General features: G+C 42.4%; 3 protein-coding genes across 10 annotated transcripts in view; 1 reads left to right on the top strand and 2 right to left on the bottom strand.

Moving 5' to 3' along the window:
- The first annotated feature begins 737 nt into the window (after window positions 1–737).
- Window positions 738–25,582, top strand: LETMD1 (LETM1 domain containing 1). Of its 6 annotated transcripts, none has more exons than XR_013763815.1 (10): window positions 738–894; window positions 1,444–1,595; window positions 4,478–4,593; window positions 5,204–5,286; window positions 6,841–7,027; window positions 7,148–7,249; window positions 7,349–7,501; window positions 8,213–8,309; window positions 9,233–9,396; window positions 10,224–12,700. XR_013763815.1 is itself a non-coding variant. In XM_079139801.1 (10 exons), the coding sequence occupies exons 1-10, from the start codon at window positions 773–775 to the stop codon at window positions 25,489–25,491; spliced, it is 1,209 nt and encodes a 402-aa protein (XP_078995927.1). In that variant the 5' UTR covers window positions 738–772; the 3' UTR covers window positions 25,492–25,582. The 6 variants fall into 6 exon arrangements, 5 of the variants coding, with proteins under 5 accessions (XP_078995927.1, XP_078995929.1, XP_078995928.1 ...); XM_079139801.1 differs by lacking the exons at window positions 9,233–9,396; window positions 10,224–12,700 and adding exons at window positions 22,313–22,471; window positions 25,454–25,582; XM_079139803.1 differs by lacking the exons at window positions 9,233–9,396; window positions 10,224–12,700 and adding an exon at window positions 15,572–15,733.
- On the bottom strand, window positions 13,289–20,906 carry CSRNP2 (cysteine and serine rich nuclear protein 2; the record flags this gene model as incomplete). The annotated part of the gene is made up of 4 exons (XM_079139793.1): window positions 13,289–14,300; window positions 15,787–16,083; window positions 19,418–19,677; window positions 20,756–20,906. 4 exons carry the CDS (start codon window positions 20,904–20,906, stop codon window positions 13,377–13,379), a joined length of 1,632 nt encoding a protein of 543 aa, XP_078995919.1. The 3' UTR covers window positions 13,289–13,376.
- The window catches only part of TFCP2 (transcription factor CP2), a 66,630-nt gene continuing 60,203 nt past the window's right edge, over window positions 20,856–27,282 (bottom strand). For 2 of the 3 annotated variants that reach the window (XR_013763812.1, XR_013763813.1), the window contains exon 16: window positions 20,856–20,991. Coding sequence is in view for 1 of the 3 variants with exons in the window: in XM_079139797.1 (XP_078995923.1) it covers window positions 20,984–20,991 (8 nt within the window). In the remaining 2 variants the exon portion in view is untranslated. The remainder of the gene's footprint in view (window positions 20,992–27,282) is intronic. The other variant, XM_079139797.1, reaches the window with a different exon arrangement.

Raw genomic sequence — 27,282 nt, forward strand, 5'->3', positions numbered from 1 at the left:
TAACACGTGCTATAAAGACAAAAGAGTGATACGGGGTGGGGGGAGAGTGAGTATTCTTTTTGTGGGGACTACAAAGAGGGTTTTCAGAGAAAACCTTTCAGAGAAGTAACATTTGAGATCGAGCTTGGATTTCTGCTGTAGATACATAACGAATAACAATTTCCCGCAAACCTAGGTCGGCAAACGCCAAGAAAAAAACAAAACAAAAAAAACAAGTGTCCAGTACTTAGTCCGCACTGGGGCCTCTCCCGGGCCCCCTAACCTTCACCACTCGAGTGACTGGAAGTGGACAGTTCCCGGCCTATCAGGCCGCCACCAGCAGAGGGCGCAGCGGGTCCTCCCACACCCAGGAGGCGCGGAGTTCCCCGACACTGCCAAACTGACATCTGACACCTAACGGTCAAGGCCCTGCCGCCCCGGGCACGGGCAGAGGTCAAGGGCAGTGCGGGGAAGCCCTAAGGCCTTAGGGAACCGCAGAGGGCACTAGGGCCCTGAAGGAGACAGCGACCTCGGGATCGCAAACCCCACCCGAGATGGAAGCCCTTGCTCCTTCGGGGAGATCGTTTCCGGCGTCATAACCAGAAAGGACTGCTCGCCCAATCCTGGTCCTCCTTCCGCACTTACTTTTTTGAGACCTTCCTCAGACACACCCGTGCGGGAGCCACGCCAGCTGCGCCTACCAATCAGCACTCAGGGAAGGCGCATGCGTAACGGGTGGTGAACTTTGACTCGAGACGACCTCTTCTCTTCCCCCCCCTCCCTCGCTGTGAAAATGGCGCTGTCCAGGGTGTGCTGGGCACGGACTGCGCTGTGGGGTTCGGTCGTCACCCCTGGACCTTTGATCACTCGGAGACTGCAACTTGGTCGCTCTGGCCTCACTTGGGGAGCCCCTCGGTGAGGGACCTGGAGAGAGAAAAGCACTTTTGCGGTCCAGACCCTTCCGGTGGCTCAAACTTGCTTGCTTAATTCTCAGGATTCTATGCCTTGGTCCCGGGATTTTTGTTCTTCTACGCAGGATTCGAACTCCGATCCCTACCAGGGACCTGATTTCTGACCCTCTCGATTCTCGGTGTTTCATATTGGTTGATCTCCCCCATGCCCCATGTCCTGGGCTCATCTTTCACCCTCCTTTCTTCGACTCAGGTTTTACCGCCTCTATCTCCATTCAACCTCTCTCCGGCCTTAGATTGCAGTTCAAATTGTCCCATAGCCCTGACTCTGTTCAGGCTCATACCTCTTCCTGACTTCTCTTTCTACTTGACTTCTGTCCGATCTGCTTTCTCAATCTGATTGCTTCTCTCTTCTTGACTCCAAGATCTTCCTTGGACTTCAGGTTTCAAGTCGTGGCATACGTTCTCTGTACTTGTATTTTACATTAGAAATCCCAGGTGTGACGGGTTTCTAGGACTGATTCCCAGATAGTCTCTTTGATCTTCCTTGTAGGTCTTCAAAGCTCCACCTTTCTCCAAAGGCAGATGTGAAGAGTTTGATCTCTTATGTGGTGACCAAGACAAAAGCGATAAATGGGAAATACCATCGTTTTTTGAGTCGTCATTTCCCCCGCTTCTATGTCCTGTACACAATCTTCATGAAAGGTAAAAACAAAGCTAAAATAGAAATACCTGAATCAGCTCTTGGACAAGGTCAGATAGAGTAAGTAAGATCATTTAGGGGTGTGAGCGGGATGTCTTCTGTTTCAGAAATGTTAGAGCATTAAACTAATTCTTATAAGTTAGCACTTCTTAAAAAGGTTTCTAGCCACACGCAGTGGCCCATGCCTGTAACTCCAGCGGCTTTGGAAGCTGAGGCAGGAGGATCCAGAGTTCAAAGCCAGCCTCTGCAATGGTGAGGCGCTAAGCATTCAGTGACACTCTGTCTCTAAATAAAATACAAAATACGGCTGGGGATGTGGCTCAGTGGTTGAGTGCCCCTGAGTTCAATCCCCAGTATCCCCAAAATAAATAAATAAATAAGAATCTTTCTAGAAAGAACAACTTTTGACAACACAGGAGGGATGAGAATTTAGGCATATTCTTTGTGCTTTTCTTTATTATTATTATTATTATTATTATTATTATTATTTTAGTTTTTGACAGGCCTTTATTCATTTATTTATTTGTGGTGCTGAGAAATGAACCCAGTGCCTTACACTTGCAAGGCAAGTGCTCCACCACTGAGCCACAACCTCAGCTCCTCTTGTGCTTTTCTTAACCATGCTTTAAACTATAGTAGAAATTCCTTGTCTTGCACAAGGACAGGAATTTATGGCTGTACAGACCTGCCCTGTGATTTATCCTTTGTCATGGCCCATAAAAAACTGTGGCCTACTTGGGCATGGTAGTGCAAGTCTATAATCCCAGTTACTCTGAGGTAGTAGGATCACAAGCAGTAGGCTAGCCTGGTCAATTTAGCAAGGCCCTGTCTCAAAATAAAAAGGGCTGGGGATGTCATTCAGTGGTAGAGCTTTTCTGGATTTGATCCTCAGTACTGCAAAAGTATGAAATAAAAGGAAAAAAAAAAGTGGTCTAATGCTTGTTACAAATCTATCTTAGGTAGCATGTTGCAATAGAAAAGGCACTATGTACACTTGGTTTCGCCTTTTTTCTATTTTTATGTATTTATTTATTTATTTTTTAAATGAAGTCTTGCTGTGTTGACCTGACTGGGATTGAATTTGTGATCATCCAGTTTTAACCTCCCCAGTAGCTGGGATTACCATGGCCAGCCTATACTTTTTTTTTTTTTTATTTTGAGACAGTGTCTTGCTAAGTTGCTGGGAGGGTTTTGCTAAATTGTTGGAGCTGGCCTTGAACTTGGGATCTAGACATGCACCATTGCACCTGGCTGATTTTTTAATGCTAATTACTAAGAAATTGTATGTATGCATACATGCATATATATGTGCATATGTTATGTATGTATGTATGCATATATATATATAATTTCATATATGTGTGTATATATGTGTGTGTGTGTGTGTGTGTGTGTGTGTGTGTGTATGCACCAAGTATACTGGCTTATGCATGTAATCTCAGTGACTCAGGAGGCTGAGGTAAGAGGATTGCAAGTTCAAGACCACTCTGGGCATTTTATATATATATATTCAAAAGTTCAATCTTGAGCCAGACTACCTGATTTAAATCCCAGCTTTGCACTTACTGGCCTTAGGAGTAGACTGGTGATAGACTAGTGATTCAATTTCTCTGTCCCTTGGGTTTCTCATCTGTAAAAATGAGAATAATAGAACCTACTTATTGACCATATAGTTGTGAAAGTTAAATCAACACATGTGAAGTACTTAAAATAGTTCTTAGTCTCTAGAAAGTACCCAGTATTAGCTATTAATAATATACTCTGTACTTTTCCATAATACCAGTTATAATAAACTACCATACTGTTAGCTCTGAATATTATCACAATTATTGGAGCTTCACAGACTTGAAAAATCACCTATCATTAACTGGGCGTGATGGTGTACATCTATAATTCTAGCTACTTGGGAGACTGAGGCATGAGGATTGTAGGTTCAAGGCCAACTTGGGCAACTTATTGAGACACTGTCTTAAAATAAAATTTTAAAAAGGATTGGGAATATATCTTAGTGGTAGATTGCTTGCCTACCATGTTCAAGGTCCTGAATTCAATTCCCCAATACTGGAGGGGAAAAAGAAGAAAAGAAAAGAAAGAAAGAAGAAAAAGAAAGAAAGAAAAAGAAAAATTACCTATCCTTAACTATAAAGTGAAGATAAAAATGACTGCTTTGTCCAATCCCAGATTTTTAACTAGAATCAAATAAGAAAAAAAGAATCCAAGAGCATTTTGGTTTATTTTAAAACTTTCTATTATGGAAATTTTAAGACATACTCAGAAGTAGAGAGAATAATATAATTAACTTCCTTGTATTCAATCTCACTCAACAGTTACCAACTCATGGCTGCCAATCTTATTTATATAATTGCCTTCTTTATTATTTTGTAACCAATAGATATATCATTTCATTCATAAATATGGAAGCATTTAAAAAAACTAGTCATATGTAAATATAAGAATTTTCATAGAATGAAGATGTAAAATGCAATCATAGAAATATGTTGAATTATACAACTTATAAAAGTATTTCAGAAAGGAGATAAGTTAATATCAAGTTAACCCTGGAATACACAGGGTTAATTGAGCAAGATTTCCTGAGGTAACTGAGCTAGATTTTTAAAAAGGAGTAAGTAATGAACCTGAAGAGGGAGAGCATTCCATACTAGATCACATTAACCCAACCAACTTAGCTGGATGAGAGGTAGTATGCTGGGAGAAAAAGGATAGATTGGCCTCAAAAGAGTTTCGAGTTACCTAGTAAAGCTTTTATATAGAGTAGTGTCGGGGTGGGCGATTATATGTGCAGTGAATGAACATAGAGTGGGAAGCGGTTGTAAGATTCAATCTTGGATAACATCACACTCTGTCCTCTACTTTAATGAGGCAGGATTACAGATGTTATGGGCTGATGCCAAAAAGGCTAGAAGAATAAAGACAAATATGTGGAAGCACAATATAAAGTTTCATCAACTTTCATACCGGGAGATGGAGCATTTGAGACAGGTATGAGCCAAGGGCAGATATCCAGAAATTTACTGTGAGATAATTGCCATTAATCAAGATCTCAAGTATTTTTCTTTCTTTTCATATTCACTATTGATCAAGCCTTTCCTCTTTGCTGTGAAATCAAGTATTGAACTCAGTGAGCATATCTGATTTCTTGTCAGAATTGGGTTTTTTCAGAATTATAGCTCTCCTTAGCAGAGCTCCATAGAGTTTCTGGCACACTTTTGAATAAAATTTGTAGGCAATAAAATCCAATTTGTTTCTAAATATACAAAAATCTTCAAGGATCCATGGGGAAGCAGGAAAGTGTATTTGGTAGTGACTTGATGGACGGTTTTGAAGTTGAGAGTAAGAGTCTAGGACCCATTCTACAGATCAGGAAACATTCACTGAGGGATTTGATATAATATACTATGTATTTGGTAAGCAAAAGTGAACAAATTTGAGGCTTTGTGCTCAAGGAATTTACCATCTAGAAGTAGATAAACATAAACTTGGTAGTTTTACTGGGCTGTAATAGAAGTTTACTGCACAAAAGGATGGAGGGTTTGTCCATTATATTAAAAACTTGCTTGGGTTGAAACTACATCTGTTTATTTCTGTCTAGTTCCGTCGAGACATCACCAAGTGTCTTTTCCTAGGTATCATTTCCATTCCACCCTTTGCCAACTACCTGGTCTTCTTGCTGATGTGAGTACATGCTTGTCTATCCCCAGCATCTTGAATGTACATAGATTTTTTTAAATTAAAATTTATTTTAGGAAGAACTTCATTTTAGAAGCGAGGCAGAGGTTATCCAGCTTTCTGTTCCAATCTTCTCATTATCCCAGGGTTCATAAAAGCCACTTAGTAACACCTTAGTTATCAGGATGCATCACAGTGGTAGGTATAGGTGACTTGGCTGCCTTGCATGGTGTGAAGTAAGATCGTGATCTTCTCCATTATCCCTAAAGACAGCATCCCACTCCCTGAGAAGCATTTAAATTTGGGGACAATTTTTTTTCTTCAGGAAAATAATGCATTTCCTATTCTGATATCATTCTTTATTTCTTTGTAGCCTAAGGTGACACTTCCATCCTATTACCTTTCATGTTGTTCTAATTATCTGTTTCTGTATAATAAACAACCTCAGAGTTTAATAGCTTAAAGCCACCCCCATTTTCATGATTTTTGTGGGTCAAGAATTAGGGCAGGACTCAAGTAGGTGACTGACTTTTGTCATTCATGTGGTGCTGACATAGTCTCCTCAGTGATATTTATCTACAGAATGGATTAGTCTGGAGGTTACTTTTTTTTTTTTGGATACCAGGGATTGAACCCAGGGGCACTGTACTACTGAGCCACATCTCCAGTCCTTTTTATTTTTCTTTTTGAGACAAAGTCTTGCTAAGTTGCTTAGGGTCTCACTAAGTTGCTGAGGCTGGCTTTGAATTTGCAATCCTCCTGCCTCAGTCTCCCAAGCCTCTGGGATTATAGTTGTGTATTGATGACCTTGACTTAGAGGTCATAAACTCACTTCTGCTCTATTTTGTTGGCTAAATCAGTTACCCAGATTAAACAAAGGGGACATAACTTTACTTGTCCATACAGGGATGCCAGAGAATTTGTGGCCATGTTTTAAAACTACCACACAGTTGGACATAGTGCTACATATCTGTAATCCAGTGACTCTAGAGGCTGAGGCAGGAGGATAGCAAGTTCAAGGCCAGCCTCAGCAACTTAGTGAGACCCTGTCTCAAAATAAAATTTTAAAAAGGGCTGGGGATGTAACTCAGAGATAGGACACTCCTAGATTTGATCCCCACTACTACAAAATAAATAAATAAATAAAATTTTAAATAAAACTACCACACATGTGGAAAAGTGAATTTATCCACATAAACACATTTATTGCCTTGCCATACTGTTATGCTATAAGTAAGTTTGTTAACATTACATACAGTGTCCAACTCTGTCTAAAACATGTTTATCACATGTTTAGTTCAAAAGGAGTCATTTTATCTGATTGCTGCATGCCAAGCTGTTCTACTACTGCTTTCTTTCACATCACATTTCAGTAATGTTGCTTGAAATTGTGCTTCAGTATATCTTTAAATTTTCATCTTGAGACTCACTTAAAGAACATTGAGGTAGATAGTGTCTCCATCCCTTCTTCCTAGCATACATGTCTGCCAAATGCTTTCTTAGCTTACTTTGAAAGTTGTTAGTGTCAGCAAGTAACTTTGTGATTCTTTTTTTTTTCAGGTACCTGTTTCCAAGGCAACTACTGATTAAACATTTCTGGACCCCAAAGCAACAAATTGATTTCTTAGATATCTATCATGGTCTTCGAAAGCAGTCCCACTCAGAAATCCTTAGTAATTTAGAGATGGTCATTCCTCTCATTTCTGATGCAGGACTTCGGTGGCATCTGACAACCCTGTGTAACAAGGTATTCTTCTAGTTAACTCTTCCTGCAAACTAGGAATCTTGTTAGAGCCCATGTACCCTAAAACTAGGTATGGGGGGTAGTCAGGACCCTCCTAATATTCCCAATTTTACCTCTCCCAAGATACACAAGGGTACCCACCCAGCTGTACATGATATCCTGGCTCTCAGAGAGTGTTTCTGTAACCATCCTCTGGGCATGAACCAACTCCAGACTTTGCAGATGGTAAGTACTTTGGGGACTTCTTTTTTCCACAACCTCACCTTATTTCAGGGTTTTTTGAGGTGATACTATTTGATTTTCTCCTATCCTGCTGTATCACAGAAAGCCTTGAGCCGGGCCATGCTTCTCACACCTCACCTTCCTCCTCCCTTTTTGAGGCATCGTTTGAAGACTCATACCACTGTGATTCACCAGCTGGACAGGGCTTTGGCAAAGCTGGGGATTGGCCAGCTGACAGCTCAGGAAGTGAAATCGGTAAGGGCTTGATTGTAATATCAAGCAATATCCCATAGAGGGCTAGAAGTTTACAAGGGCTCCTTGTCTTGCTACATCTTTACTCTCTCACCTTATTTCTGTGTCATTTTTCTCAATATACATAACTATTAGGAAGGAATCACCCACAGTAGTTGTACTTCTTCTGGTCCTTCAAAAACTGAGGATACTGTACTTTAGACCTTCTGTTTTAGATTATATAGATATTAATCACCGTTCTGTTACTGTAACATTCCTAAAATAATTAATTTAAAAAGAGGAAGGGTTTATTCTGGCTCATGGTTTGGGAGGTTTCAGTTCACACTCAGTTGGCTCCATTACCTTTGGGCCTGCGGTGAGGCAGCACATCAGGGCAGGGAGTGGATGGTGGAGCAAAGCTGCTCACCTTGTGGTGACCCAGAATTAAAAGAAAGGCACACAATGCCAATAGGCCCTACTTCTTGAAGTTCCACCACCTCCCCTTAGCACCAAATAGGGAACTAAGCCTTTAATATAGGGGCCTTTGCAGGATATTTCAGATCCAAACTATAGAATAGACCTCTTTGCTTGTCATCTTATCTACCACTAGTTCAAACTGTTATGGAATGAGGTTGAAACTTATTTAAAGAAGATTTTGGATTATTTGTGGACTTCTTTTCCTTGGCATCTTCACTGTGTGACTATTAAGGATGATTTCTCTTCTGAGTGGAATAGGCTTGTTATCTTCGTGGCCTGAATTCTACCCACATTGCTGAAGATAGGTGTCGAACTTGGCTGGGAGAATGGCTACAAATTTCCTGCAGCTTGAAAGGTAAAACAGCTTCCATGGTCATACCACTGAAATCCAAGTCATTTTTATATTTAATTCTGAGAAAATTTTGGAGTTAATTATTAAATAATCTTAAGACCTTTATCTAACATTTATATCTAATTGAAAGGGCAGAAACTCACATGCCTACCCCATGCTTAGGCAGGTAATTAGACTGATGAGAGAGAGGTGGGATCATAGGAACACAGGAAAGAATACATGCTAATCTGAAGCAGAATTTATCAGCCTTGGCACTATTGATTTTTGAGGGGGTCTATGTTGTACATTATAGGATGTTTACCAATATTGCTGACCTTTGTCCCCTAGATAACAGTAGTACCTTTTGTCACCAGTTGTGAACAACCCAAAATATCTCCAGACATTGCCAAATGTTTCTGGGATTGGGGGTTGAGGGGAAAGGGATAGAGTTGTCCCAGTTGAGAAGCACCAATCTAAAGGCATCGAATTTAAAACAATAGAAAAGTATTATACTAATTAGACAAAAATTATCAGGTATCAGGCCTGCCAGTCTCCTGTTTGGAACCTTTGCCCAGGTCTTGACGTTTTCTAGGCCTTTGCATATCCAGGGTAAGTCTGCTAATCTTGATGCTGAGACATGTCCTAGAGTGTCAGTTTGTTCGAGGAGAATCCCAAGGTAACAGTAGTGTTGAGTACCATTGCCACTTCTGAATTTTCTACTGTCATCACATGAATCAAGAAATAGAGGATGAGTTAATGTGAATAAATAGTGGAAGCAAAGGACAGGATTTTTGCAGGGGCTGGAATGAAGTAGGGGAACTTTGAGAGCAATCACCTCTGGATCCCTTTACTTGACTTTCTGCTTCCAGTTTCGAGCTGTATAAACTGAGGCACTTAGAAAGTAAATAGTCCCCTTGCCAAAACGTTAACATTGATGGTATTTTCAGAAGCTGAGCTGTCCCTCTTGCTGCACAACGTGGTCCTGCTTTCCACCAACTACCTTGGGACAAGGCGCTGAGTGAACCATGGAGTGGATGGCATTGTCCTGCAGTCGCATAGCATAGCAGTGTGGGACCAAACAGCACTTGTCAGCAGTCTGTGCACTTTTCAGGTGTGTGGGAGGCAGAGGAGTGGGTGCCCTGGGCTTCACAGCGCACTACCCATAAGGGAACTGCAGACATTCCCCTCACGGCTTGCACTAAAACAAACCCTTGTCCAGGGATGGCCCATGTGAAGTGTCCTCCCACCTTCACAGTACGCTGGAGCTGGCAGCAACCTCTTAACTAGGCTTTTCCTGTGTTGTTCGGGTCAGGTCCTATAAGTCAGTTATTGCCCGTGGTGGGAATCATTTGGCCTAAGATTCATTGACTGCCATGTTCTTTACAGTTTTGTTTTTGTTAAAGAATTTCTGACTGGCATGCACACCTGTAATCTCAGTGACTTGGGAGGCTGAGGCAGGAGGATCACAAGTTCAAGGCCAACCTCAATAAGTTAGCAAGACCTTGTCTCAAAAAAATAAAAGGGGCTGGGAATTTGGCTCAGTGGTGAAATGCCCTTGGGTTCAGTCCCTGGTACCAAAAAAAAAAGAAAGAAAGAATTTCTGGCTGACAAGAACAGCACTACTTAATCTGGAGCATTTACATAAATGTGCGTCCTTCAGTGCTCTCTTCCATCCTTTCTGATGTGACCAAAAATATGGATTTTTTTTTTCTTTTTTTCTCACTGGCATGGGCTCCATTTAAAATCCTTTGAATACCTTAAAAATTTTTTAAAAGAATTAACTTATGGGAACATTCTAAAGGAAAAGACAAAAAGGAAATGCCATCTCACCCCTTCCCTAGTGTTTACAGCCTTCACCCCCCCCAACTGTCTTAATTTCTGGGCTGTCATACAGCCCATAAGGATCTTAAATTCTTTGCTACCTCCACTGTGTTGCAGCAATCCAACTGTAACCAACAGTGGCTGCCTTCTTTGGGCCATGGGTCAAAACCCATAAGGTACTAATTACTGCCCAGCCCTGGGAGACCAGGAAGATCTGCATCGAGATAGTAAGTTGGGTTTAGCTTTTGTGTGTATATTCTCGACTTGTAGTTCTGTAATAACTTATTGTAAATGCATGGAGCACTGTTTTTAAACCCAAGTAAAGACTGCCTGAAATCAGTTGATGGAAATTACTTATGCACACTCTAATCATTTTGCCAAGTCTCCTTTTCCAAGACTGACATAACCTAACTAATGGGGATTTAATCGGTTGATATAGAATCTTCTGACAGAAGTTTTAAAGAAATCGATTTTAAGTTGATCTTTGGGTGGACATTTTAGGTGGTAACCAGGAATAGAGAAAAATGGTATTGCAGACAGGGCGAAGGTCTAACAGGACAGGAGCAAGGCCTGCTTCAGGTGTATAAGGGCACCCGAGGCAAGACAGGCTCTCTGCTCCAAAGAGAACATCCTACATTTCCATCACAAAGTGTTTCTATTGTTAACATTAATTCCTAACTGACCTAATTAGTTTTATATACAAAGCTGGAGAAGCATCTTTTTCTAACAAGTAACTAAATTGTGGCCTGCCAAGATAAAGAATAACACATCATTCTTTTGAATATTTCTTTAATATTACATTTAAATATTCTCTTTAAATACAGCATTATCACAATGTAAAGAACCTAAAGGGGGAAAAATTGTTTTCAGAGAACCAGACAAGCTTTGAGCTTTGGATTCACATTGAAAATACTACCTGTGTACAGTATGTGAGAAAGGAAACTGGAAAATAAGAATTGTTAATAAGAGTCATTTCTTTTATCAAGGCCAAGACTAAGTGGGATTGAAGCAATCTGCTTCTATGATCAGAGGCCTAGCTTTCCTGGCAACCATGAGCTATAGTTTTGTCCAACTCAGGTAGCACCAAATATGAGATGGACTAGGCTGTAGAAAAGGCCCTTTGCTTGACAACAGTTAATGCTAAATGTTAATATTTAGCATTCAGAAGTTTGGGGTCAGTGTGAATCAGAATTGTAGAGTTAATGAAGGGATGGACTTAGATTAAGAAACTAGAGTTTTGTAGAAATATCATTTATCTTATGGATTGGTAATGAGTTTAATTACAAATTTAAATTTATTTGATCCCAAAGGCTAATATATTTCTTAGCGAGCTGTTGGAATTCACTTCCTAAATTAAGCTGGAGTCTTCCTAAGGAGGGGAAGTGTGTAGAGTTCTCTCTCTTCTTCCAACAAACTTGAGAAAATATTTTTCCCACAGAACCAAAATCCCAATTAAGCTTCATGCTTGTGTTTCAGGGTTCCAATCTAAGGTGGGGGAGTGCAGCTCAGTTTGGAAAAACATCTAGATCATAGATTGATCTCAAATGTTTTGTGAGGCTGGGGGATGGGGAGAGCTATGGACATGTGTAACTTCATTAAGACCTTCCCTTCAAACATAAAGCTAAGCAAAAACAGGAATGAACAAGAAAGGCAGAGTGGGTTAAAATATGTATCTGTATTAAATACAAGGCCCTGAGGCTTAGATTTTATAAGTGAAATGCTGCTGCCACATACATGAAGGTTGCTTTCACATACCAGGGCCTGGATATCCCAAAAGAAAAGGCTTTATGAGCAAGATAAGTTAAGAATAATGATCTCCCCCACACTCCCAAAAGTTGTCTTACTTTTTTTTTTTTTCTGGTTAATAAATCATACCAGATGTGAAGCATGGTATAAAGGATGCTAAAGAATAGTGTTTTGTTTCCTACTGTTTCCATTTTAAAACAGAGGCAAAGATAATTTTGCCTATAAAAAGAAATCAGTGTTGTTCATGGAACAGATCTTGGAACATAAGCTGGATATAAGAGAACAAGAACCATTGACAGAGGTAATAACTGAATTTGAGTCCCATTGTATGCATTTCAAAGGTTATAATCAGATCTTGAATCATTTGGAAACTGGAAGTCGTATGTGGCATCTAAGAATTGGTTCCCAATTTTTATATATCATCAAGATGCAATAAACATTTGCAGTTCTTGGGGCTGAACTGTAGTAGCGTAAGAACTGTCTAACCCAGTATGTCAAAGAAGGACCGCGAGGGTAGATACACAAAAAAAGAACAAAAACTAGTCGGTGACCTTAAATTGCCACATCTTAGATTCCATTTAAAGCTCAGATCTCCCAAAGAGGGGGGAAAAAACGTGGGTGAAAAAGCAAGCATGACACAAATAAAGTCATCTTTCCAGACAGCAGGCAGTTCCTGCGGCCTCCTTTGGACATAGTTAATGCTCCATATAGGTCTCCCCTGGGATGGGTGAGCCCAGCCAGAAGCTGCCCAACAAAGCACGTAAGACGCTGGCAGAAGCCTCAGGCTCTTTATACCACATTCCCAGCCAATCTCACTTTTTCTTCAAAGGAAAAAGGATGGGGGGGGGGGGGGGGGAAAGACAAATTTAACTCTAGTATCTAAGAACTTATGAAAGAAACAATTCAAGTTACAGACCAGGAATCCCCAGTATGGGGAGCAGGTCAGAGAACACCAAACATGTCAAATATTAACTTATTTACCAAATAGGGGGTTGAGGGAAGGTAGGTTAAATTTTTAGAAATCCTGGAGATTTTGTACAGAGACCTTTCTACCCCTCCTCACTAGATCCAACCAGGTGGCCTTTCCAATGGAATGATTAGATACACCAAGGTGGGTATCAGAGCAACCACTGAGAAATAAGCTTGTACTCTGCCTGGAGCTCAGGGGCTTTGCCATGTGTTCAAATTCTTGTATTCTGGTCCCTACATAAATAGCTGCTTGAATTACCCAGCTCCTCCTGTGAGATCCTACGGCTTTGTTCCAATGGCCCAGAAAGCTCAGTATTCGGCACTGTGCAGCTTCCTCTAAGCCTATTCCCACATCGAGCTGGGGCTGGTCTCCTTGGTACTGTTTTCCTTTTAAAAAATACTTGTACAAACAATCCTTTCCCACCCATTTCCCATAGACCCCAATAAAATAACATGGGAGCAGCAGCTGCTTCTACAGTTTTGTTTTGAAATGGCATTAGATAAAATAAGGGAATAAATAGAGAATGGGCGAGAGGCAGTATCTCCACCCCCACATCACACTGCTAGAGGGAGTTCTAGGGCAGATTCTTCAGGGGGCCGGTCCTCATTCTGCTGAGAGGTCTTCTCCACCCCACAGCCTTCTTCAGTGTCCGTGCGGAAAGGGAGGCTTGAGGGGGACCAAGAGGGGCGGAAGTCTTCATTCTCAGGCTCTTCAGAGTTACAATCTTCAGGCAATAGCGCTTCTAGAGTGGGTGTTTTTCCCACTTCTGATTTACAGAGGGCAGCTGGGTCTGTGGGGCTGCAAGCCACCAGTGAGGTAACAGGGAGAGAGAAGACACTCAGATCCTTCTCCTTGGGGAAAGAAGCTGCGCCTTCTTCTGTACCAGGCTCTCCTTTCACTCCCAAGACTGGCCTCTGCTCCACCTGGTAGTAGACCAGAGGCCCGCTGTTCAAGTAGGATGGGCTGTTCACCGTGGAAGCAGACGGGTGGTCTGAGTTCTCAGCAAAACACAGAACAGAGGAGCCTGGGGGCAGCTGGGCCTGGATAAGAATGGGGGCTGAGAGGCCTGGGCACAGCTCTTCAGGAACAGCCAGGGGCTCCTCCAGGATGCACACACCCAGGCTCTCGATGCTCGAGTCCAGGCTGGCACTGGAGCCGCTGGAGTCTTCTTCGGCCTTGAGCCGCTCCAGTTCCTCTGCACTCTGCAGGTGCATCACTGCTGTTTCGTTCTCTGCGATGAACTCTTGGAAGTCCTGTGTCTCAGAGCCTTGGGCTCCTGTCATGCTGCAACTGGCAGTGGGTGAGGGCTCCTCCTCTGGGGCTGCTGGGCGGTTCACCTGCCGCTTGCTCTCTAGCTCCAGCTTCATGATGGTGTGGAGGTAATGAGTCCGGACACGGATTGGGTTAAACTCAATGCGCCCAGCCATGTTCCCACAGCCATCCCTGGAGCAGCCGCATGGAAAGGACATGCGATCCACCTGAGGGAGACATGAGGAGGGTGAGGCAAGAGTCTAAGAGTGGAGATACGAGACACTAGCTGGCAAACACAGGCAGTTCGGATTTGAGGTCTTCCTACAAGAGAAGCAACCAATTCAAAACAACATGCAGCACAAGCTGACAGCACTAGATGGCAATTATCAGACCACTTACGCTTCAATTCCAGCTCAGTCATTAATTAGTGGTATGACTTGGAGAGAGTCATGTATTTCCCCCTAGGGCTTTGTCTCCTCTTCTAAATACAAAGTGACAAACATCATATCAAGGTTCAATTTGGTTAGAGACTCCAGAGATACCTGAGTGCTGACAAGTCTCAGAGTAGAAATTTATGTGTCTCAGGGACTTCCAGAATTTACCTGGCCTTCTGCAATGACAAGCTTGGGAGAGTGAGGGGAAGATCTTCCTAAAACAAAGCAACACATTCTGGGGAAACTAAGCCAAGGCGCCTTAGTTCATTAAGGTGCTAGAATAAAGGTTCAAGTAATAGCCAACTGTTCACTACCGGTTCACTCATTTTTCCCTGAGGATTGACCAGTTTAGTTCTGAAGCAGTTACCAAGATAATTAACTTACAGATCAGAACTATCTGGAAAAGAGATGCTTTCTACTTCCAAATCTCCCCTTCATATCAAAAAAGGAAAAACTAAAACAAAAATTGCCTAAAAACTAAAACTAGATACATGAGTAAGCAAACGTACTGTCTTCCTAATGGTATCAATTTAAGAAATCTGCATACCAGTCCTAACAATTCTTAGGTCTGTAACAGACTGATTCATTATGGGACTTCAGTCTGAAAAATAATTTATTGGCCAGATTTGCTGTAGCTATTTGTTAACCTAGCTAAAAATCAGAAGGAAAAGGCTGATTGGGAAAAATTCAACCACAAAGACTCAGCTTCCACATCCTCAGAATAGAAGTTCCAGACAAATTTTATTCTCTGGGGTATTACTGCTATTTTCCATTGAAATATATCTTTGTAACTGTCCCTTGTCACAAGGCTGACAAGGGGATGATACTTTCTTATAGAAAACTAAGGATTTAAGCTCTGCCAGCCTAGGTTTCATCCTGAATTAAAGGACCTCAAAACCATTTTGATTTTTACAAAACTGGAGTAGAGGTACTACAAGTAAGTGTTAACAGATGGCATCTCTAGGCCCACCTTATTTCTCTGCTTCCTTTTATCTCAAGGCATCAGTCAGGAACAGTTATTCAATGGTAGCCATGCTAACCCCTGATTTTCTCTTTGCTAACAGCTGCTTCTTATCATCTCTGAGGTATGAAACACAGAGATACAATAGGTATCTCCACAGCCTAAGAATCTTGTCATGCTTATTTCCTTTGCTGATGGAGGAAGATTGTGGACCTGGAGTATGTTCACAGCTGGGGGTCACCATCCCTGGCTGGGTAGCCACCCATCTTCCCTGGTACCTGCACCATACCCCTGACCCTTAAGCCAACTCTGACTGACCTGGCATTTAATCCCAGCCTGGCTACAGGCACATGCTTCTGGGTCACAATACAGTCGACAGTCACAACCACATTCTTCCCGAGACAGGCGGATGGCTCGAAGTTCTTGCTTCTCTTCAGCATCAATGCGGTGAACCCCAGAAGCCCTAAGCAGGGCCCGTCGCCGTTTGGTGGGAAGAGGCTGCAGGAAGAAGTAATCATCCACCTCCACATTTTCCACGTCAATATCTTCATCTGAAACATCATCCAGTGTCAGGCCATCAGCCTCTACTGACTCCACGGTCCCATTCTTGGTCAGCTGCCAAGAGACAGACAGGAAAGGTCAGCCTCAAGCATCAGCAACACAAACCTCATGGTAACCAGGATATAGCACTGTCCCACTGAATTTCTGCATTGATGGGAAGATACGTGTTATTCACACAGCAGCCACTCTACAGGTGGCCTCTAAGCACTAGAAATGTGGCAAATAAGAAGTCAAGTTTTTAATTTAATTTTAAATTTAAATAGCCACATGTGACTAGTGGGTACCATATTGAAAAGCAAAGGTCAAGAGCATAAAACCACAGCAGAATGGAAGGAAATCTTACGTGGCTCTAACATCGCCTGTCAACAAAGGGACATCTCCTTTCTGGGTTCAGGTTTCTCAGAAAACTGCTGTCTCACCCTCCCTCCTAGAAGAAAACCTATTCCCAGAAATGTTCCCTTCATTTCTGTAAGTTAGTTCACTTGTCTTTTTTTTTTTTTTTTGGCATAGGAAATTAAACCCACAGGTGTTTCACCACTGAGCTACATCCCCAGTCCTTTTTATTTTTTATTTTGAGACAGAGTTTCACTAAATTGCTGAGGCTGGCCTTGAATTTCTAATCCTCCTGCCTTAGCCTCCTGAGTCTCTGGGATTAGTAGTGTATGCCACCACTGCAGCTCAGTTCATATGCCTTTTCACACAGGAGGGAAAAGGTCTACCAATAGCTGTATGTTCCTGGGATATATAGGTAACATTGCAAAACACCTTTCAACTTGTACCTCATAGCCCAAGACTAACTTCTGAGAAAAAGGATTCATTAAAATATTAAAGTGTAATAGCAGGCTAACAGGTCTTGTCAATGAACCTGAATCCTGAACAAATACCTGTGCATGCTCAGAAAAGCTTCATTTTATTGGTAGAAAATGAGCATATTATCAACAGCTATCAAAGAAAGCTTTCCCAGCCCAGGGTGTAAAAGAGATATATTCTTTCTCCTTTCTAATCCTTTTCTATTTGACTTCAAAGAAGAATTCCATGTCAGGCAGAGTGGTATAAATAATACCAAGTGTGCTATCTAGGGGCAGAAATCTGGGTTTTCTGGGCTGAGAGGATAAGAAGCCAGGAAATGGAATCTCTGTGGAAGGACAGATTAAAGACAATCTGTAGCTGAATGAGTTCTGCAAACTCACTAGAGAATCCAAGTAAAGAAAATGAGGCCCCACGGTCCCTGGGGCTCTGGAAGCTGCTGGCAGAATGAAAGTCGAGTGACTGAAGTCTTTGGTTTATTTCATCAGACAACCAGAGAGAGTGCTGGGAAAGGATCCGCTCCTGGGAGAGATGTGATGCAACAAACCCGAGTAGTAAGCTACATACTCGGTTTGCTTGCTTGTTTGGGGGAAAGGGGAAGTTGTTAAGAAATGAGGGAAGTAAAGTGCAGGGTCTGGGAGTTCCCCAGCCTTATTTCTGTACTGGACAGGCAACTACAAGTTTCTCTTCTGTGGATGGTAGGATTGCTCCTTTTTGGGTCACTAATGTGGGCTTCCCTTCTACTGTCCTCTAAAAGGAAAGAGATTAGAGATGCAGAGAAAGAAACCCAAGTAGAATGTAGAGAAGAGAGTTTATTCTGATAGAAGTGGCATTTCAAAGCAGTGAAGAGTCTTCTAGTTATTAAGTGATATTGGGACAACGATATTTTTTGGGGAAAGAAAAGCTGTACTCCCATTTATACCATTCGTGATAATGAAATCCATATGGACAAAACAAAATACAAATGATAAAATAAAAATATTAGAAAAATTACAGGTAGCTAAAGCTGCAGAACTCCAAAGACAGGAAAAACAGCTGAAAAAGAAAACAATCATTAGATGGCCTATAAGAGATAGGGAATGTATTTTTGAGACCAACTGCATCCCTTATAGAATACTAAAGACAGGAAAATTTTCTAAGAAAAAGGTAAACTAGACCCAAGAAAGGTAAGGCAAGGATTTTCTCTTGCTATATAAAGACAGATGCCACCTCTGCTGGAGACCACTAAATGGATTCCTCATAACAAGGAGGAATCCAGTATCTCAGTCTTGGATTTACCTGGCTTTGTCCTTGGAAGTCCTATTGGGGGATGGGGCATAGAACTGGATGGTGTCCTGCTTTGATAGATCATTCTCCTACCAGATTTAGGAGAAAGGAGTGTTCTTCTAGGGCAAAGGAAGAGCGTCTTCACTGCAGTTAATGAGAAGAATGTTTACTTGCCCAGCTGTTGCTATAGCAGCAGGAAGGCGATAGGGCCAGTGATGGAATTCCTCAGACAGAAGAAAGGGACGCCTGGGTGTCATTCTAGTTAGAAAAACAGGTGTAAGGCTTTAGGAGTGGGCTGAGGGAGATGGGACATAAAGCTCTCAAAGAGAGAGAGGAATAAGATCTGGTCAGCCTACATCCTCTGCCACCAGTGTCCAATTTGACCATGTTCTATTGAGTCTCACCCACAACCTTGGAAAATGCAGCCACCTATTTTAATATGGGTCAGCATGCTTTAGGCCCAAAAGAAACCTAGGGGAATTTTTTTTCTTTTGTGGTGCTGGGGACTGAATCCAGGGCCCTGTGCATGCTAGGCAAGTGCTCTACCACTAAGCTACAGTTCCAGCCCTGGAAATTTTTGAGGACCTATGGAAACTATGGGCATGGAGTAGTACCAAACAGTGCTAAGATAGCAAATGGGTGGCTATAAAGAGCCATCTGAGATGGGTCTTCTCCCAGCCTTTTTCTCTTCCTAACCCAAAGAGCTGGTGCTGTATCGGATGACAGGCACACTATTATACAATTCGAAGTACCTATGTGATAATGCTGCTATTTGCAGCTAGAAGACTCTCGCCTAGGGGTAATGAAGTCAGAGAGAGAGCGCACACGAGCGAGCAGGGAATGTGAAAGATCCCAAATCTACTCCACACATCTGGGTAAGAAGCAATCATTTGATAAGAAATTGAAAATTGTGCTCTCTTGAATTCCAGAGGTGACAGACCTGAAAACATTAAAATTCATTAAAAGCATTAAAAATTAAAATTCAGCAAATTTTAAATTAAAAAAAAAATTCTGTTGGATAGTCAGGGGCAGGGAGGTGAGGAAAGGGAGAAGAAATTTTGCTATCTCTGATAGATATTTCGAGACAAAAAGAAGGTAGGCTTAAAAAGATTTGATTGTAAAGTTGAGACTTCTTTTTAGAAAACTTTGGAATCTCTACATACCAAGGACAACAATCAAATTTATAAATCAATGGACATTTTCATGTTCCTGTTCAGGCCCCAAAAGACAGAAACTCAACAATAATCCCCAAATCAATGGACCTAGATAGGTTTCTACATATGGGAAGTACCAGACTCCCAGGCCCCTTAGGCACCTTCATTTTCTTGGCATGGAGCTTCTCTTCCTTCAGGTGCTCACGAAGAATCTCTCGATGGTTCACCTCCTGCTCCTGTGCAAACTCACAGAGCGTATAGCTGCGCACAGAGTTATGGCGCTGGGCCATGCCCAGAGAGCTACCACCCTGGCTGGGCACACTGGTGAAACCCTGGCGCCGGGCAAAGTAGTATACAGTCACCTGGTCAAAGCGTACATTCTTCCTCCGTAGCTGCTTCTGCCGCTTCAGGATGGATGTGGCTGAGAAGAGAGCACAGAAAGGAGTTATTAACACAGAGATGACCTCTTTGGGGACCTTGTTTTTTTTTTTTTTTATTCATCTAGGCTCTTAACTGCCTTCCTCTAAATGCGCTCCTTGCATCTAGAGAACTTCCTAACATTTTCAAATCATAAATGCATAGTTGGAAAGGACCATGAACTTCATCTGGTTCATACTACTGCCTCTAGACTGACATCACCTAAACAGATGACCACAAAATCTATTTTTAGACAGCAGCAGGGTAGAGGATTGCTAGGTGATCTTTTTAAGATATAATAATCTATAACTTAACTGACCACATGTGGCAATTTAAGTTAATTAAAATTTAAAACATTTAAAGTCATATCCTCAGTTACACTAATCATATTTCAAGTGTTCATGAATCAGGTGGCTAATGGCTACCACTGGACAATGTAGATATAGAACATTTCTATCATAATAGAAAATTCTTTTGGACAGAATTGACCTATAGCAGGGGGAGGGCAAAACTTTTCCCCTAAAAAGCCAGCTAGTAAATATTTTAGGCTCTAAAGTCATGAGGTATTTGTTGCAACTCTTCAACTCCTATTGCCATAGCATGAAAGCAATCAGAGACAGTATAAGTGTGTTCCAATAAAACTTTATTTACAAAATCAGGCAGTGGGCTAGATGTGGCCCCTGATTTACAGGCTCAGAAGTTCTTTCCAAGAACTAATTGAGCCATAAGAATTAAGAACTCTGGAGGTGCCCCAGCTGTCTAGGCAGCAAGCATGTATGTCCTGGTACAGCTATAATTTCCTGAGTCCCTGGAGAGATTCTGCTTGGGGAAGGGTAGAGTCCTGAACAACTTCTTCAATCTAATTCAGGCCACTCTGGGGACCCACAAACCACAACAAATAAAATCAGCTAGAATAAATCAGATTTTAGTCTACACTAATGGTGCAACAAGGTCCTCTGAAAAGCAAGGCAATACTGTGATAAGGGCAAATCCCCAAACTGAACAGACACTCTCTGGAGAGCTGCAGCAGGTTCTATGCTTGGGGAATTTGGGTGCAGGCAGGCAGGGAGTGGCTTACTCACGTGTGAAGCTGGCAGTTGTAGGAGGATTGAGGCTGTCACAGCTGTCAGCACTGTCACTGCTGGAGATCTCATCATCTGAGTTGGAAACTGATGAGCCCACATCCACATCATCAAACTTTCTTTTGAGACTCGAGCTCGTGAATGCATCCATTGGTTTCAAAGAGTTTCCTTGGGGAGCCTACAACGTTGGCCCCAAATCTTCTGCTCACCACCAGCTGGCCAGGTGCATTAGGATTCTGCCCAGGAGAAAAAAGGAATCAGCATCCTAAGTCAACATATACAGTTCTCTAACTGAAGAAAGCACCTGACCTAGCACTGATGTCTGGTTCTCAAGATTAGGTCCTTCTCAACTGATTCTGGCCAGTAAGCTCCTACTTTTACTTTCCATCAGCTCCTCCAGGCTCAGTCACTCTTAGAATAGTGAGAAAAGTAGCAGCAGCACCCTTCCTGGTGGAGGGAATACCTCTAGTTCCAATCTAGCTGGGCTTAAGCTTCATTAGCCCCAGATAATAGTCACTGTTCTTCTGATCACATAGGAGTGCTCTCCAAGGGACCAGTGGGCGGGGGGGGGGGGGGGGCCTGGGGATCAGAGGCAGAATTAAGCTTTGCCTAAATCAAGACTGGATCCAATTATTTTCCTTAATAATATAGCCTGGCACTTCCCAAAGTGTGTATCTTAAATATACTAATTCCATGGATATTAATAGCTTTTACATGGAAATAGCACTGCTGTTTCAAAATTGTTTATAAAACTGCTTATGGCAGAACCTCTTAAGAGGTTTTTAATATATTAATATACACGGCAAAGGGTGGGAGTAAACAGAATGAAGTTTTTCACAAACCTGACTATGGAACCCACTATTTCCAAAGTATGTTAGGGAATAGATAAACCTCAGAACACACCTTGGGAAATACTGCTCCAGGCTTTCAATTTTCAAGGACACTGGCAGACATGAAAACCCTTGGCCCAGATCTTCCCAAGTATAAACTGTCTCACCAATTTCTTAAAAAGGTCAAATTTAGTACTAAAATCCTCAAGATTAGAATCTATACTGGTTTCAAAACCCGAAATCTGAGGCTGCAGATGTAGCTAAGTGGTAGAGAGCTTGCCTATCATACACAAAGTTCTGGGTTCAATCCCTAGCACCCCCAAAAAAACAAAACAACAACCAGAATCTTTCATAATCTCATACTGGTCTATCATCGTCCTCTGTGCAAGAAAAATATAGCTTTACAATCTTTGCCCTCTGAAAAGAACCCCAGAAGGGAAAAACAAATAGCCAAAGAAGTGACAATTTAATTCTGGTTATATCAATATGGCAGGCAGTGTTTTCAATATGCTGTCACACAACCAAGGAGTCTGAAAGTTCACTTCCTAGGTACAAATCTTTCTCCTTTCTGTCTCTGAACTTAAGTTCCATAAGGACATGAATTTGTTCAGGAGAAATGCTGTCAGAGCCAAAGCCACATGTGATAAGGTACGAAGTCTCTCTTGCTTTGCCTCTGTAATGCCAGAATCTCCCCAGACTATGATCTCACTAGTTGCTAATTATGCAGCAGGAATAACAACACTGCCCAGAACGACAAGGCTGCATTACTGCAGAGTAGCTACCCAGAATATATCATGGAGGCAAAAGATGCCTGTACAGAGCTACTTTTCTGGCTTGTGGCTCTTGGAAGCAATTTGGATAAGCTCTACAAAGTCAACCAGCCCTAGTAAGTACTGTAAATAAGACATTTTCTAATATATTCAGACCTCTACATTCAAGTTACAAAATGTACCTAAAAAACCTCAGCTATCATACGTCTTAGACAAGCACATTTTCAAATAAATTTAGGCAGGGAAGGGGAAAAAAAAAAAGTACTTCATAAGAATTGTAATTATAAGTGAGCCCAAAGTATCTTCTGTTCTTTAGGTTACTGATCAGAGGTTACATTCTTAGGACATGGTGAGAACAGAGAACACTGAGGACTTTATGGGTTAAGATTTTTGCTGGGCTACGTGGCTGTAATCCCAGTGTCTCAGGAGGCTGAGGCAAGAGGATCACAAGTTCAAAGCCAGCCTAAGCAACTCAGCAAGACCCTGTCTCTTGAAAAAAAAAAAAAAAAAAAAAAAGAAAAAACCTGTCTATAATTAAAAAATAAAAAGGTCTGGGGATGTGGCTCAGTGGTAAGGCACCCATGGGTTCACTCCCTGGTTAAAAAAAAAAAAAAAATTTTTTTTCCCCCACTGGATGTAAAGATACCGAACAACTAACAGATTTCTCATTCCATTGGCATTCTATTATTGGTCACAAGGGCATGAGGGGAACACCTTTGTAAATGAATACTTATGTGAGTGTAAAAAAATTAAATACTAATACTGACTACTGAATTTAATTTTTCCTCCTTAATAAATACCTTATTGACCACATGAGATATCAGACTAAGCTGAAAATCTGCTTTCTCAGAAAGGGCTCAAGTCCACTTTCAGTTTTAACTGAGTTCCAGTTAAGGCTAGTACTAGAAAAAATGGCACTTTCCTTGGCCTGGAAGCACTCAGGATTTATGATTGGAAGCAAATGTGTATTCCTGTTCTTTCCTCAGGTGTACCTTTGCTTCCAGTAGTTTTGAGTTTCCTTTGATTATTTCTCTTTAAGTCCCACATGATCTTGGGCCTGGTCCAAAATCATCTTTATTATTAAAATTCTCCACCATCAGCCAGGCAAGGTGGGTCACGCCTGTAATTCCAGTAGCTCAGGAGGCTGAGGCAGGAGGACTGAGAGTTCAAAGTTAGCCTCAGCAATGGTGAGGTGCTAAGCAACCCAGTAAGATCTGTCTCTAAATAAAATACAAAATAGGGCTGGGGATGTGGTTCAGTGGTTGAGTGCCCCTGAGCTCAATCCCTGGAATCAAAAAAAAAAGGTCTCCACTGTCTTAACTCAGTTGCCTTCTAGAGCATAATTTCCCTTTAGGTTATTTTTTGTGCACTCAAGGGCAGAAAGGATTGCTGGCTGCTTTTTCCAATCTCTTCTTCCTTTTTTTCTATGTCTTCCCCACTTCGACATCTGGAATAATGGTTTCTAGGTAATGATGGAGGTAGGTTAGAAAGAAAAGGAGAAAAAAATGAGAGAAAGAGAGAGAAAAGTGTGTGTGAAATCTAAGAGAAAAATATTTTCCTTAAGTTATCTGAGAATAACCAGAATCTATATGTATAAATAATGAGCTATGATCTAACAATTCCATTAATACGGTCTGGGAATGCAGTTCAGTGGTAGAGTGCTTGCATGAGGTCCTACATTCAATCCCCAGCGCCAGAAAAAACAACAAAAATGAAAATGAAAACAAGCAACAAAACAAATAAAATTGCATTAACTTGGATGAACTCCAGAAAAATCCTCAAGGAGACTCCACCGTTCTAGCTCTATTCACTTTCCCAGGACCTATGAGCATCACTTTTTCAGTCATTAACTTCATTACTTAAATTTTTAAAATTCCGTTTATCATAGCCTGACAATAAAAGTTTACATTTCAATACAGCTCTCCTTGTCAAACTCTCTGATGTGAACTTGACAGATAAAGATGTTCATGGGGCACCAAGAACAAACCTCCCATCCACGTCCACTGGGTCCTGAAGAGATCTTTCTTTGCAAGGGTAACAATTAGAATAGGTTCCACACTTGCCAGTTCACCAAACTAATCTTTCATACCACAACTAAAAATCAGTCATTCCTACCTCTCGTAAATATATCTGTTGGTAGAGGATCAATGCCTTTGTTCAAGAGATTATAAGTTATACTCCAAGCACTTAAACCCATATGAAAATATTCAAGGTGAGACTGGAAATACAGGTCGTAACTGACAGTTAACTGTCAAAATGACCAACTTGAAAAATAAATACTTTTGGGCAAATAATGCATCCCTCTATAAAAGTTTTTAAATGAAATGAAAGGTGAAATGAAAGGTCAGCTGACACTTCCTGGCTACATGCCTTATAGTCTTTTCTCAAATCTTTGTAGTTGAACATTTCCCAAAGGTATATGAAATAGTTCAAATCCACAGTATGTAAAAGACTAAACTAGCACCAAATAAAACCAGCACATGTATTTCAGTACAAGATCTAAGTTTTTTCAGGCCTATAACCTCTCTCTCCTATAACTACCAAAACAAACAAACAAACAAACCCAAAGCCCTTGCATATGTGAAACTAGCAATAGGGTCAGCCTAGGAAAGTTTTGTGGAAGAAGGATGTATATGCAAAGTTTAGGTAATGTAAGTCTCTTTCTTAAATAAACCAAACTAATAAAACAAGGCACATCTCTCAGGAGAAAAATTTCTCCACTGGTTCTCAACTGGAACCCAATCTTCTGCTAAAGGTCAATGGACTAAAACCTGTAGTAAGATCCTACGGGATACCTATAGCTAGGCTAAAGGAAGGAAGGCTCACTACTAAAGTGTTAGGATAAACCTGACTGAGGAGGCCTGCTATGTTCCTCCTTTTATGAGATACTGTGATTGATTCTCAAATACTATGAATTTCATAGATCCATGTGTCCTTGTAATCACCAGGTTCATAAACTTAAAAGAGCACTCCAGTAAAAACCTCCTGTTTAAGTAAAGTATTTGGAGAAAGCTCCCATCCTACTCCTGCTCCGGTTTTTACCCATTCACTAGCACAAGGTTAGCACTGAACTTTCCATGTGTGAACTACCATCACAGGGAGGACACAAGATCTTTGTGGGAGAACTGGAACATGATGCTGCATTAACTCTCAAGGATATCCCGTCATTTATAACTCTGGCACACACCAACAACCTGGCTTTGGAGATCTGCAAGATGGAAAGCCAGTAAAGAAAGGGAAAATCTAAATTAACTATGGATTTACCATGAGCTGAAAACTGCAGGACAAGGGTACAGTGTTGTCTCTTGGGGATAACTTCTAACCTTTCATAATTAAGAATGGTTTGTGTGTCACACTGCCACTCTAAACCCCTTTAAAAGGATGAATCAAGACTAAAAGGGATGGAAGGCAGACGGCTGCGTGTTTGGGCCTGTAAAAATAAGCTCAAGCTAGCAACCAGGGTAAATGATGCTTTCATTTTCATACACAACGCCAGAAAAATGGGGGATATCGGGAACCAAGGCTTAAGGGTCATGTCAAGTCACCAATTCCCTCTAATATACACCCCTGAGGAATCTTTCAGCTCTCGACCCATTTCTGACTCCTGCTAACCTTCCCGCTCATTCCAATCATTTGCAGCCCATACTCAGCCTTCCTCATCCCTTCCTGCCTGCTACTCACAAATTCCCAACCACTCCTCCCACATTTTCCTCTCCCCCCCCCCCCCCCCCTTCAATTCCCTCCATCCTACATCATTCACCACTCCGTTCCGAACTCAACCCTCATCCGCAATCTTGCCGGCTTCCAAGACGTCCATCCGTCTCCCTCGAGCTGCCCCCGCAGTCCGGGCCCGTGTCCTCTACGCCCCTCGCTCCCACGCCTCTTCCCGACTCCGTTCCTTCCCAGCGGCGCCCCAGCTCCCCGCCCCCCCGACCGCTCCCGTCCGAGCTTCCCTCATTTCTGACCCCTCCATCCGCACGGTTCTGGGTTTGACCACTCCTCCACAGCCGCCCGAGGGCCGATCCCGAAAAAGGACGAGGCGGCACCCTCCGCCCCGCACCCCCAGGCCCATTACCAGCCCCGCCGCAGCTGCCTCCTCCCGTGATGGTCTCTGCCGCCCCCGCTGCCGCCGCCGCCGCCCTAGCCCGGGTGGGAAGGAGGGAGGAGTGAGTGCGTCCCGGGCCCCGCGGCGACGGTCGGGGAGCTCCCAGGGCGGCAGGGCGGGGAGGGAGGGCGGTGGGCAGGCCGGCCGGCCGGCAGGCGGCGGGGGGCGGGTGGCTCCGGCAACTCAGGCTCCCCTGGCAGCAGAAGCACAGAACCGCCCCGGCTCCGGCTAACAATAGGCTCCGGCCGCAGGGCTCCGGCTCTTATAGGCGCCGGCACGTCCTAGCCGAGCCCCGAGGCAGGCTGGGAAATGGAGTCTACGTACCGGCCCCATGCCCAGCTGCATGCCGGGAGTTGGAGGCGGCGAGTGCTGCAAACCCGAAGCCGGCCGGCAAACAGGCTACGGAGGCAACGTCCGCAGCGGACCCTGGGAAGGCGGGTTTGATGCCGCTGCAGCCTTTTGAAACGCAAGGCAGAAGCCCCTCAGCTACACATCTTCAATGACTAAACGAATTCTCCCCTTTTCTTTTTGCCAGTACCACACTCCCATACCTAAAGAACATAATCCTCCTCACTCATGGATCTTAGTCTTCAGCAATATGACTTGCTGCAGCCTGCCCAAGTTAAAAAGAAAATACAAAAAATATATTGAGTTATCTACATATATGATGGGCTGATTTAGGTGTTTTCTTTAAAAAAAAAAAATTACCATTGTCTTTGATATTCACAACGTTGCAACCCATCTTTAAGATGGGGGAAAACAAAGACTAAGTCAAAAGTTACTTGAGCCTTGCCAAGGGCCAAAGCCTGGGTTGTTTTTTGT

Source organism: Sciurus vulgaris (genome assembly GCF_902686455.1).
Source record: "Sciurus vulgaris genome assembly, chromosome: 5".
NCBI lineage: Eukaryota > Metazoa > Chordata > Mammalia > Rodentia > Sciuridae > Sciurus > Sciurus vulgaris.

Bases quoted from the DNA above. Each gene is read 5' to 3' on its own strand.
- LETMD1 (XM_079139801.1), top strand. From the start codon at position 773: ATGGCGCTGTCCAGGGTGTGCTGGGCACGGACTGCGCTGTGGGGTTCG. The intron at 1,596-4,477 runs GTAAAAACAAAG...TTAATGAGGCAG, and splicing joins GTACACAATCTTCATGAAAG to GATTACAGATGTTATGGGCT. The intron at 5,287-6,840 runs GTGAGTACATGC...TTTTTTTTTCAG, and splicing joins TACCTGGTCTTCTTGCTGAT to GTACCTGTTTCCAAGGCAAC.